General features: G+C 45.5%; 1 protein-coding gene across 5 annotated transcripts in view; it reads left to right on the forward strand.

Moving 5' to 3' along the window:
* The first annotated feature begins 90 nt into the window (after window positions 1–90).
* CELSR1 (cadherin EGF LAG seven-pass G-type receptor 1) overlaps window positions 91–12,603 on the forward strand; it is a 168,441-nt gene continuing 155,928 nt past the window's right edge. For 4 of the 5 annotated variants that reach the window (XM_027639764.1, XM_027639763.1, XM_027639762.1 and 1 more), the window contains exon 1: window positions 111–2,892. In XM_027639764.1, coding sequence (XP_027495565.1) covers window positions 210–2,892 — 2,683 coding nt within the window. In that variant the 5' untranslated portion in view covers window positions 111–209. Of the gene's footprint in view, window positions 2,893–12,603 lie in introns of all 5 variants that reach the window. The other variant, XM_027639766.1, reaches the window with a different exon arrangement.

Consider the following 12,603-nt stretch of genomic DNA (forward strand, 5'->3'; position numbering starts at 1 on the left):
GGGCCGCCGCCGGCTGCGCCCCGCTGCCGGGCGGGGAGGGCGGCGGGCGGCGGGGAGCGCGGCGGGTGCGGAGCCTCAACAGCCCCCCGCAGTTCCAGCTGCCCAGCTACCAGGTCTCCATCCCCGAGAACGAGCCGGCCGGCACGGCGGTCATCGTGCTGCGGGCCCAGGACCCCGACGAGGGGGAAGCCGGCAGGCTGGCGTACTCCATGGAGGCGCTCTTTGACGAGCGCTCCAACGACTACTTCTCCATCGACACCGAGACAGGCAGTGTGGTCACTGCCCGCAGCCTGGACCGGGAGACGAAAGACACCCACGTGCTGAAGGTGACCGCCTCCGACCACGGTTCCCCACGTCGCCGCTCGGCCACCACCTACCTGACAGTGACTGTGAGTGACACCAATGACCACGAACCAGTGTTTGAGCAGCCTGAGTACCGGGAAAGCATCCGAGAGAACCTGGAGGTGGGTTACGAGGTGCTGACTATTCGCGCCACCGACGGTGATGCCCCAGCCAACGCCAACATGCTTTACCGCCTGCTGGAGCCAGGAGCTGGTGATGGGGTCTTTGAGATTGACCCACGTTCCGGGGTTGTGAGGACTCGAGCCCCAGTGGACCGTGAGGAGGTCTCTGAGTACCACCTGGTGGTGGAAGCCAATGACCAGGGCAAGGATCCAGGACCACGCAGTGCCACAGCTATGGTGCACATCACTGTAGAGGATGAGAATGACAACTACCCTCAGTTCAGTGAGAAGCGCTACCTGGTCCAGGTGCCAGAGGATGCCCCAGTGAACAGCCAGATACTGCAGGTACAGGCCACAGATCGGGACCGGGGCAGCAATGCCCAGGTGCACTACAGCATTGTGAGTGGCAACCTGAAAGGCCAGTTCTATATTCACTCTTTCTCTGGTGCCATCGACCTGATCAACCCTCTGGATTACGAGACTATTCGGGAGTACACACTCCGTATCAAAGCCCAGGATGGAGGCAGACCTCCTTTGATTAACTCCAGTGGCATGGTGTCAGTGCAGGTTGTGGACGTGAATGACAATGCCCCCATCTTTGTGAGCACTCCATTCCAGGCTACAGTGCTGGAGAACGTTCCGCTGGGCTACTCGGTGCTGCACATCCAGGCTGTGGATGCTGACTCTGGAGAGAATGCCCGCTTGGAGTACAAACTGATAGAGATGGCACCATCCACCGGAGGTGCCCCCATAACAGGTGACTCTGCATTCCCTTTTCAAATCAACAACAGCACAGGGTGGATCACTGTGGCTGCAGAGCTGGACCGAGAGACTGTGGAGAACTATCACTTTGGGGTGGAGGCCAGGGACCATGGCATACCAGTCATGACTTCCTCAGCCAGTGTGTCCATCACTGTCCTGGATGTGAACGACAACAACCCCACCTTCACGGAAAAGGTGTATCACCTCAGACTGAACGAGGATGCAGCTGTGGGCAGCAGTGTCTTGACCCTGACAGCAGTGGACAGAGACGTTAACAGCGTTGTAACTTACCAGATCACCAGTGGCAACACCAGGAACCGTTTTGCCATCACCAGTCAGAGTGGAGGGGGGCTGATCACATTGGCCTTACCCCTGGATTACAAGCAAGAAAGGCAGTATGTGCTCACAGTCACTGCTTCTGATGGCACTCGCTTTGACACTGTCCAGGTCTTCATCAATGTCACAGATGCCAACACACACCGCCCAGTCTTCCAGAGCTCGCACTACACAGTGAGTGTCAGCGAGGACAAGCCCATTGGCACCTCCATTGTTACCATCAGTGCCACTGATGAAGACACGGGGGAGAATGCAAGAATCACTTATATTTTGGACGATAACATCCCCCAGTTCCGCATTGACCCTGACACAGGCACCATCACCACCTTGATGGAGCTGGACTATGAGGACCAGGCCTCCTACACATTGGCCATTACAGCCCATGACAATGGCATCCCACAGAAATCAGACACCACGTATGTTGAGATCCTCATCCTGGATGCCAATGACAATGCACCCCGCTTCCTGCGCGACCGCTACCAAGGCTCGGTTTTTGAGGATGTGCCACTCTCCACCAGTGTCCTGCAGCTGTCTGCCACCGACCGTGACTCAGGCCTCAATGGACGTCTTCTCTACACATTCCAGGGTGGTGACGATGGAGATGGAGACTTCTACATTGAACCCACTTCTGGAGTGATACGTACACTGCGCAAGCTGGACCGTGAGAACGTGGCTGTCTACAGCCTGCGGGCCTTTGCCGTGGACAGGGGCAGCCCACCACTGAAAGCCTCTGTGGATATCCAGGTGACTGTGCTGGACATCAACGACAACCCCCCTGTCTTTGAGAAGGATGAATTTGACATCTTTGTGGAGGAGAACAGCCCCGTGGGCTCTATTGTAGCACGGATCAGTGCAGCTGATCCTGACGAGGGGACCAATGCACAAATCATGTACCAGATTGTAGAGGGGAACATCCCTGAGGTCTTCCAACTAGACTTACTCAATGGAGACCTCACAGCCCTAATGGACCTGGATTATGAGAGCCGGACAGAGTACGTTATTGTGGTGCAGGCCACTTCAGCCCCTCTTGTGAGCCGAGCAACAGTGCACATCCGCCTCCTGGACCAGAATGATAACCCACCTGTGCTGCAGGACTTCCAGATCCTCTTCAATAACTATGTGACCAACAAGTCCAACAGCTTTCCCTCTGGTGTGATTGGCAAGATCCCAGCTCATGATCCCGATGTGTCTGACAGCTTGGCTTACACCTTTGTGCAAGGCAATGAATTAAACTTGCTCCTTTTGGACTCTGCCACTGGGGAACTCAAACTCAGTCGTGATCTGGACAACAACAGACCCCTGGAAGCCCTTATGAAAGTGTCAGTCTCAGGTAAGCAAGCGTTTGAGCACGTTATTCTGCTTGTCAGACCAGTATGGGGGCATGGGCAGAAATAACCCACTTGCAGATTAGTGTGCAGCTTTTGGTTTCCTGAAGCAGCAGTTAATATGTGAAAGTTTTGGAGAGGAACCACAAAAATGTATGAAGCCCATGTGCTGTGGATTGAAGTGGTGCATTGAATTTGTTTAGTAAACATGGATCACAAGGGTAGATAAATACAAGTGTGCGTGGCAGGGTACATACTCCCTCAGCTGAGGGGGTACCTTGGCTGCAGCTTTTCTGATGTGGTTCCATGAAGGTAGTAAATGATGTAACTTGCAGAGATGTAGGGAATACCATCTCTAATGCAATCTCCCCTCCCTCTTTTTTTGCATGTAAAAAAAAAGTTGACATTTGATATGTTTGCTTTTTCAGCAACAAAACACATTTACTCCCTTGTGTGTACCCAGAGGTTTGGCTGGAAGATCCTTAGACCTCGGGCCAGATCTGGTGTGGCCTGGATGGATGTGACATTGGTGGAGCTGTGCTAGTTGGCATTGCTGGCCCGCACTCCTATGGGAAATAGCAGCCCTGAAAACAATGAGTTATGGCTGTGTGATAGCTGTGTAACATGGCTAATTGCACTGGAGTTGTTTTACTGGCACTAGGGGCAGATACTGGCCAAATGCAACCCCAAAATCAGGGCTGTTGAGGGGAGAGGGAGTGATACTGTGCTGTTAATTTCATTGAAGTATTTGTGTTTCTGTGTGTGAAGATTATTCGGTATCATCCAGTATATATTTTAATCTGAGCACATGCTCTTAGGATATTATTCCTTTTCTGCTCAGTTTCTTGTTTATCATGGAATTACTTTTTATGCCTCTAATTGTGGCATCAATCATGCAATGAGTAATTTCCTCTGCAGGTGACACTCTATAAAGTTTACTGTGGACTTGATCCCATATTTCTGTTGACTTTCAAAGGTTTAACCAGATACGTTCCTTGCTGCCTCTCTCTGCAAACTAAAACTAATATTTGTGTTGGTTTTGGAAAGAAAAAAAAAGCTCAAAGTACTAGGTAAATAACATGACACTTGGGGAAATGCTTCTTTTTGGATGGTTCTATTTAGAAAAATAATAATCAAACTGTGGCATAATCCCGCCAGTGCTTGTTTTACTGTAAGTAGCCACAGCGTGCAACAAGGCCTCGGAAAAGTGAACCGCACTCTCCCTTGTGCTTATGGGCTTGAGGTCCTTTTGCTTCAGAAAAATAAAGCTGATATTGACTGAGCTGACTGATTTTGCTGCAGTGTATCTCCTGACAAGCCACTTCTGGTTCTTCCAAAATGCTGGGGGGCAGCTTATGTGGTAAGGTAGCTCATAAATGCTGTTTCTATGTTCTGTGAGGGCTTGCAGGAAAAATAGACATTAGGCTTATGACCTTGAAGAAAAACGTTTGGATTAAGGTACAGGTGATTGCATGGTCACTGTCTGTTTGAAACAGTAGCTCTTTATCTAGTAGCAGAAGATAAGAATTCATCTTGGAGCACAAAGCTTGGAAAAGTTGTTTCATTAGACGAGGTGAAGCATATGTTTAGAACAGAAAACTAGGTGATGTGAACTATTCTTTTCTCAGTGTAATAATATATGCAATTGAAGTGGGTGAAGTCTCAGGTAGGAATGAAGAGCTGTTTTCTTATGCAGAAGATTGGTAATTCCAGCATAATTTTCATGTTTTGTGCAAGTGTGAACTTTGAAACTCTGCTGTGATGTTCATCAAAACGGTACTGTCTGCTGTGTGTCTTGAGATATTTGTAAGGTTAAAAGCTTTTTACAGCTAAGATTTTAAAATAACTTTGACAAACACTGAACTACATTTGACCTTTTTTTTGGAGAAGTTTGCCATGTGGAAATTGAAGGGGCAGGGTTTGGCGTTGGTTGTGTGATTAGTCCGTGAGAGTCTCACCTGCCTGCTTTCTCTGGTTCATCTGATGCAGTTTAAAAAAAGAAAAGAGACAGAGAAGAAGCTCAGACAGAAGTACTCCACAGGGTTATCTCTAAGTGTTGCAACACCTGCAAATCATCTGCTAAACTGACCTGCCAGTTAACTGAAAAAAAAATGTGTCTATGCAGTAGCCATTAACCTCTCAACCCAGACAAACGCAAAGTCCTCCCCTACTCACAGCTGCTCTTAGGTCAGGGAAGGACTAGAACTCTTTATGAACTTGGGGAATTTGATCTGTATATGAGTCGGAAGTAACACTGGTGCTATAAAAATCTTACTTCCCGCTACTGTGGTGCTGCAGAAGCAGGTGAATGTGTGCAGTGCTACACAATTGAATTTGAGACACTGATACGTGGCTAAACCCACGTATCAGTCTTTCATTTGACTTGGGGATTATTCAAATAAGCATGTCCTTCTGCATATAAACAAAATTTAAGAATCATGAAGACCAAGCAAATGGAGCTAATAGGCTTCATAAAACCATCAGAAGTTTCATGTCAGCACTGTCAGAAGTTCCATGGGATGGTGGGCTGCTGGGGCACGCTCGGGGCGTGTGTGGCTCTGCCCTTGCCCTGGTGCTGCGGTACCCGTTGGGATACCTGTCGGCTGTGCCCCCACAGCCAGTCAGGAAACAACCCAGGCGGAGGAGGGAGGAGTGTGGGTGGTGTGTATATTAGCATTTTGCTTTGGATTGGGAAGGAGCTTTTGAAGTCAGTCTCTTTTGAAGTGAATTTCTCTGGGTGTCTGTGCAGAGCTGTCTGAGTAAACAAACCGGACCCTTTTTGCATGAAAGTAATCCACAGGTGCTCCAATCCATCTTTAAAAAGGCACATTCTCGTTTTTCTGGTGTACCTTCAAGGCCTTCCTACAGAAAGGCAGAGCTTGGCCTTATATTCCCATGCCTGCACATTGTGTCATTGTTATTGTTTCAACAGCTGGGGTGAAATGTGGACCCTACTGAAATCCTGCCCTTGCTTTCCAAGATCTTACGCTGGGCTTCTAAAACAGGTGGTCAAGAGTCGATCAGTCTGCGATTTCTTAGTGTTATTAATAAATACATGGCGTAAACTGATAGGATGGTTAAATACGATTACTTGTTGTTCATGAGAATGTTAAGTTGGGATTTATTTGATCAAAAAATGAGTAAAACATTGCTCAAGTCACATTACATTTACTTGTGCAAATTATACTGCAGTACCCGCCAGGGCTGGGATAAAGGCTGGTAGGAACCTCAGCTTTGCACAAATGTTGCACAAGTTTTCCTGGGTATCACATTGCAAACGCTGCTGGCACCTACTTGGCTGTGCTGCCACAAGTAGTCCCACTTATCATCAGCGACAGCTCAGTGGGATACAATAGATGTGTGTGCAAACTCCTCTGGGAACCCAGCCTAAATCAACAGTGCAGACAAAGACCAATCTGATTGGATACTACACCTTTTGAGTGGTCCAATAATGTAATTTACAAAAATGTAAAATATCATTATGCAACATACAATATACAATTTTGGGAAGGTGGTGCACCTCAGACAGTGAGGGATAGACACCCAAGCATTTTTGAGGGCATGCAAGCTCAAGTATTGTCTTTTACATTTCTTTAGTTTTTAATCTCCAGTGGCATTCAGTGAGGTTATTGACTATCAGCAAATAGAAATTAACATAGAGGTCATTTGTGTTGCAATCAACTTTGGGAATTTTTACTCAGAGCTTGGTAAAGGATCTTCATTATGATTCTAATTTAAAAGTCATTATGCTAATGATCCTGAATCTCCAGGTCTGTGTCTTCTCCATACAAATGTAACAGATGATGCAATACTTTGGTGCAGCCCTTCTGATAAAGGTGAGGCCACAGGTGTGCCTGAGATACAAGGCACTCGGGGGATTACTTAATGTGTGTGAAGATTTGAGATTAAAGGGAAAAAGGAAAATTGAGTGGAAAGGCATCCTTGTAAGCACAGGGGCATCTCTGGGCACTCAAGATGTGGACCAGGCACCTTGGCAGCGTCAGGGTGCACCCTAGCCTTGTGCCCCTGCCTTTGGGCATCAGGGTAGATGATGCTTTGGGGGGCAGATCTGCAGGGTGGCTGGTTCTTTTGGGAGTGGTGCTTCTGGCTGCCTCTGAGGACTTGCTTTTAGGACCAGCAAGGGTCAGTTAGCACCCAAACTGCTCTTCATGGCCTCCTTCCCAGGGAAACACCTTCCTGCAGGCAACTGCGGTAGGGATCCCCATGGGTTATACAATTAGGAGATGATAAAAATGGATGGGTGGATAATCCTCACTTCCCTCCTTCCTCGTACGAGGACATGTTTCAGCCTGTCCCGTGGCTGCAGGGCTTTTGCACACTGGCATTCCTGGGGACCTTGGGCACTTGCACTTCGCTCATGCATCCCATGCTACAGCAAGGGGAGAGAAAGCAGTGGCTCAAAGGCTGCAGAGGCCTGGGAAAAAATGATGAGGGACCTGTTTAGAAAGATGGCATGATACGGCAAGCTGCAGGATTGTATCCCCAGTCCTTATGTGACGTGTTAAGTGGGGCAGAAGTGAAGGATGACTGATAATAGCTAGTAGCAGTGATTTTGAACATCAGTATTTATTTTCCTAAAATAGCAAATCAAGAGTAGTGGCTGTCATTTAAAGTCAGGGTAGCTCCTGGATCTGCAGTGGCTACCTGTATCCTTTATTGCATCCATAAAAGTTCTATAGGCAAGATGCATTTTAGATGTGTGTCCCTCCAGCCCGCTGGAATGTGACTTTCCCTTTCTAGCTGGATGATCTGTTCCAGCTGATAAAAAGTTGTGACAGCCTTGTTGCTTTCCTATGGGCTTCCTTCCACTTCATCCCTGGTTTTGATAGGAGGTGGTGTATTTTTGTTTCAAAAAACAGGAAAACATCTATGGCAATGAGGAGAAAATATTTAGTGGACGGCTGACTGACAAAGTAATTTTTTTACTGAGATAAAACATATCTTCTGTCTGTAAATAAATAAAACGTTGATACTTTTCTCAGCAATTTCTGGGAAAGAGGGAGACAAGGGTAGCAAGGAGAAGGTATAAGAAAAATGAGACTGGAGATGGGAGAGGGAGAAAGTTCTTTACTTGATAACAAATCTCACAAGAAAGAAATTAAATGTAGAGAAGTATGATGGTGGGATTACCTGGAAAACTTTTTTCCTGATTTTTCAAATTATTTACAAATGAGGAGATAGTTGTAATAACCATCTATTTAATTGGATTGGTAATTGGTTTATATTTTTTGATTAGTTTTCAGCTTCAGGGTGTATTAAAGAATTGATTTCCTTGCTGTATTCCCTTGTGATTTGCTTTCCTCTTAGAAGTGGGACTCTTAGAAGTCACTGAAGTATTCTTACTTCTGACCTGCACTTGCAGGTTTAGAAGAATCCTCTCATCTTCTGTTTTTCTGGTCACATGTTTCCTTGCAGTTCAGAATTGATTTAGGCTGGGGTTGCAGAACCTGCTGCAAACTGCCAAATACAGAATAAACATTGAATTGTTGTCAAGGTAATGGCAAAAGAACCCTTTGTTTAGAATACAGGAAGTTAGTTCTAAGTTTCGCTGTTAGGATGATAGTGAGCCTGCAGTAGAAGTAGTGGTGGGGAAAGTAGGTGATGTGATGCAGGGGGATTTTATACTTCATTACCTCCAACATCCAAAGCGCTACCTGAGGAAGTGGCTGGCTACTGATAAAGCTTTTCGTTTTATATTTGATCACTGAATAGTCCATTTTCCTTCAATATATATACTTAATACCTTGGAATTCCCTTCCATTGTTGACTCTCATCTTTGAGCTGAATGGATTTTCTAAGACATCCCACAACTGAGGAATGTAATGTTAGATTTTGAAGTATAACATTAGGTGAAGGTAGATACTGTGCTCACTGCTCTTCTGTACGGTGATTGAGAGACACTTAGCAGATGCTTGGATGGGAACCCAGGTGTCCTCACATTTCCACCAGTCTGGTCAGAGCATCTTGGTAAGAGCATCTTGGCATCCTGGGATCCCCCAGCATCTCCAAGGAAGTTTTGGAGTGACTCATCCATGATCTTCTGCCTCCTTCTTGGAGTGTGCAGCAGGTCTGTCAGACACCCCTGCAGCTGATAGGTTGTCTCCAGTGTTTGGGCTGGCTGGGTGCTCAGGGTACATTGGTCCAGGAGCATGTTAGAGCATGCCACACCTAAGGCAACTGTTCCAGTTCAGCCAGATGTGTAGCTGCTACATACATTGGCATAGTTGAGCTCACTTTCATCTGGTTATTTTGAGTACAGGCAACAATGAGCTGTAGAGTACATATAAGTAGTGCAGGTTCAACTTGCGATGTCACTGGGCCACTCAATTCCCTTGTGGGTCGGGTGAGACTGATAAAAAGACCCTGGAAATGTGACTGCTCTGAAAGTTGGGGCAAGAAACAAGCAAATGTGAAGCAGAAACCTCTTCAAACCTATATGCAAATACCTTTACAATATTTAGCAGCTTAGGCAACTCTAGCTGTAATGCTCATGCATGGAGGATGAGTAAGGGAAAGATCAAATGTCAAGACACAAGATCTGTGCTCTCCATCCCTGCACCCTCTCTTTTGTAAGCCCTAGGAGGACAAACTCGCTATGTTTGTGTGCTTGAGGTAACATCATAACTTAGCTGCTTACCTCAGTATTACCTAAGTTGCAGGATTTGGGCAACCATCTCTCTTGGCTTCCTTTGGGATTTCCAAAAATATCTATAGGAAGTCTTTAGGAAATGTGGGAGGGTTAGAAGACCTGAAGGTATTCAGATCAGATCTAATGACAGTCTTTGGCAATCTTCCATGTTACAGTTTTTCTGTCCTGGTTTTTGTGGGAATTATGATGTTTTTAGGTAAAATAGTACTCCCAACTAGTCCGACATCTACTTTGCCATTTAAGAAATAAGCATGGTGGTGCTGTCTTTTCTGAATGATAGGCTTTCTTGTTGTCTGCTCCTTCTTTTAAGACTATTTGGACAAAAGATTGCATAAATCAAAGTACAGAGTAAGTTACTCTGGGGCTCAGTTCTTCAAAGCTTTGTTCACAGTGGTTGTCCATTTGAAACAAAGAACATCTCAGACCTAATTAAATTCAGTTTTACCAGTTTGTATTTCTGTGACAAATGACAGTATTATTATTTCCCCCACCCCAGTGGAACTCTTTTTCCAGTGTTGAAAAACACTGAACTATTTATAGATGTAACACAAGTTTCCAAAAGGGGCAGGATGTAATCTTTATGGAAAATGTTGAGATCTGGTGAGATTTGCCTAACATTTTTTTTTTTCTTTTTTTTAATTTGTAAGACCTGGGTGCATATGCTTGCCTTAAGAATGAATTGCAATGTATTGATTTCGTTGGATTGAAACAGCATTATCAAAGGTACAGCTTGGCTCTTTTGGTCAGATTTTTATCTCCTACCATGATCATCTCTCTACATCTCTTCAAATGTAAGCTGCAGCCATGACTGGTTGATAAGCAGGAGGGCTGTTGACTGAAAATGTCCATCTCACCCCACTGATTAAAGAGGGAACATAAGTGACTGACTTGGGCTGATTGCCTTGTTGTTAGGTGGCTGAAGTTCAGTGGGATGAACCCACCCTGAATGTGTGTTCCAGAACGGAAGGGTTTGTTTCCTTTTGTAGGGTTGATTTGACTTATTTCTGTTACAGCAAACTACCTGTAGTAACAGGCTTAGCAGACTAGATAGGAAAGATGGGGGAGGCTATAATTTGCCTACAGGAAAATGTTTTGCCATGAATAATATTAGAATATACTTTAAATATTGTCAAGAGTTTGAGTGAATCATGGGGAAAAGTATGCTTTTATGGGGATTTGGCATTCAGCAAAGAAATAAAATTTTAAAATACTTCAGAAAGATGATCTTCACACTTGAAAAAGAAGCACTCAGACAGAAACATAGGATTTCCTGTAAAGAAAAACTTTCAGACTTTGTTTCAACAAGTCGTTAATGCTGCTAAGCTGTAACCACCTTCGTATTTATTCCAGTGTTTACACTTGCCAAGCACAAAAAAAGCAAATAAATGAAACTGTAAACCTGTAATAAATCCTCAGGGGACCACATAATAAACATAGACTTGTTATGCTTATCAAATACAAAGGAAAGTATTCTGTTTTTAACACCATTGCCCAACGTGTGATAGATGCTACATTGCATCAGGTCTCCAGCACTTTTGGAAATGATGCATAGGGTCAAAATATTTCAGTGCTTTTTGAAGGAGGGAGAAGAGTCCATCGATAACAACCACTGTCAACATGGCATCTCCTGCCTACCATGAAGTCTGTGGGCTAGGTCCAATTTCAGGAAGAAGCAAAAGCTTCTGGACCCCACCAAAAGGGGCAAAGCAGGGACTATGTTATGAGATTTGAGTATCACAGACATGATGACCAGCACCTAGCAGTCTGTCTTTGCTGTTAAATCTCAAGGGGCTGTTGAATTTGGAAGCAGGTGTACTCAAGGTGGTTCTCTGTAGCTGCCATGCCACCAGACCACACATCATGAGTACGCAGAACTGTTGGGTTGGTTGGGTTTGCTCTTTCCTTTCACTAGCTACAGGCCAGACTCCTTGGCCCTACTCAAAACTGATGTTAGCAAGTCATTGAACTTATTGGATTGAATTCCTGTCTTAGCACTTTTGGACTTTCCAGAAACCAGCCCAGCCCCTCATTTGTGTGCTTGCAGCAGTGTTTGTGCTGGCTGTGTTTCTAAAGGAGGCCCTCGAACATCCAAGCTGTGATTTTTATTTTTAAAATTTATTTAGTTACCTGCATTTAGTTTAAGTCATGTAAAAGCTGTCCCACACCAGTGCATTACTTGTTTTAGCAGAGCATGATTGCCAGCCTCCAGACACTTTGGGTGCTGCTCAGCATGACTAGGGAGAGGCATTTGGCACCTTTCACAGCTTAGGTCTAGTAGAGGACTTAGATCTAACCATCAAATGCCGAAGCACCTCTCGCTTATAGGTGCCTGTTCCCTGTAGCTGTATCCTGTTTTAGGCAGTTAAGTGTCCTATAAAGTGGGAATACTTGAAATACCATCCCACTACAGCTTGGGCACTTCACTCAGCATAGTGATTGGGACACTCAGCAAGGGCAGAGATGGGCTGGGCTCCAGCCCTTGATGTCAGACCTCTCACTGTGCTATACACTAAAGAGGAGTCGAATAAGGTTCAGAAGGTGTTGTGGGACTCACGTTTCCCATCTCTTTGGTAAGTGTCGTAAGCCACAGAGTCAGGCTCACACTTACAGGGCACGGGAGAGGCAGCTTTCTGGCTCATGTTTGTGTACATGAGCACCTCCATTTTGGTCAAGCAGCAGGTATGGGCAGTCTGCCCCTCAACTGCTGGATGCTGCTTAGGCCATAATAAAAGCTGGATCACGAACCATTCAGGCCATGTCAGGACTTGGTCAGTACTGGTTGTTGCCAGGAACTGAATTCTTCTCCCCTGAGAACTCACAAGAACCCTGGGAATTTCCATGGAGTACTTTCCTATTGATCACAGATGATTTTTTTTGTATTCTGGCTTTAACTATTTGTAAAAGTGTTCTGCTTTTATGTGGAGTGGCCCCCAGATGGGCTAAAGGGTCAGTTATGGAATGATTCATGGGTTCGGGCTTAAATTACACTGCTAAGTATTCAGAATTCAACCCATCTTCGCCTACTGTTTAATCCTCTTTCTCACTG

This window comes from Corapipo altera, unplaced genomic scaffold, assembly GCF_003945725.1.
Source record: "Corapipo altera isolate COAL_440 unplaced genomic scaffold, ASM394572v1 1b, whole genome shotgun sequence".
Classification (NCBI taxonomy): Eukaryota; Metazoa; Chordata; class Aves; order Passeriformes; family Pipridae; genus Corapipo; species Corapipo altera.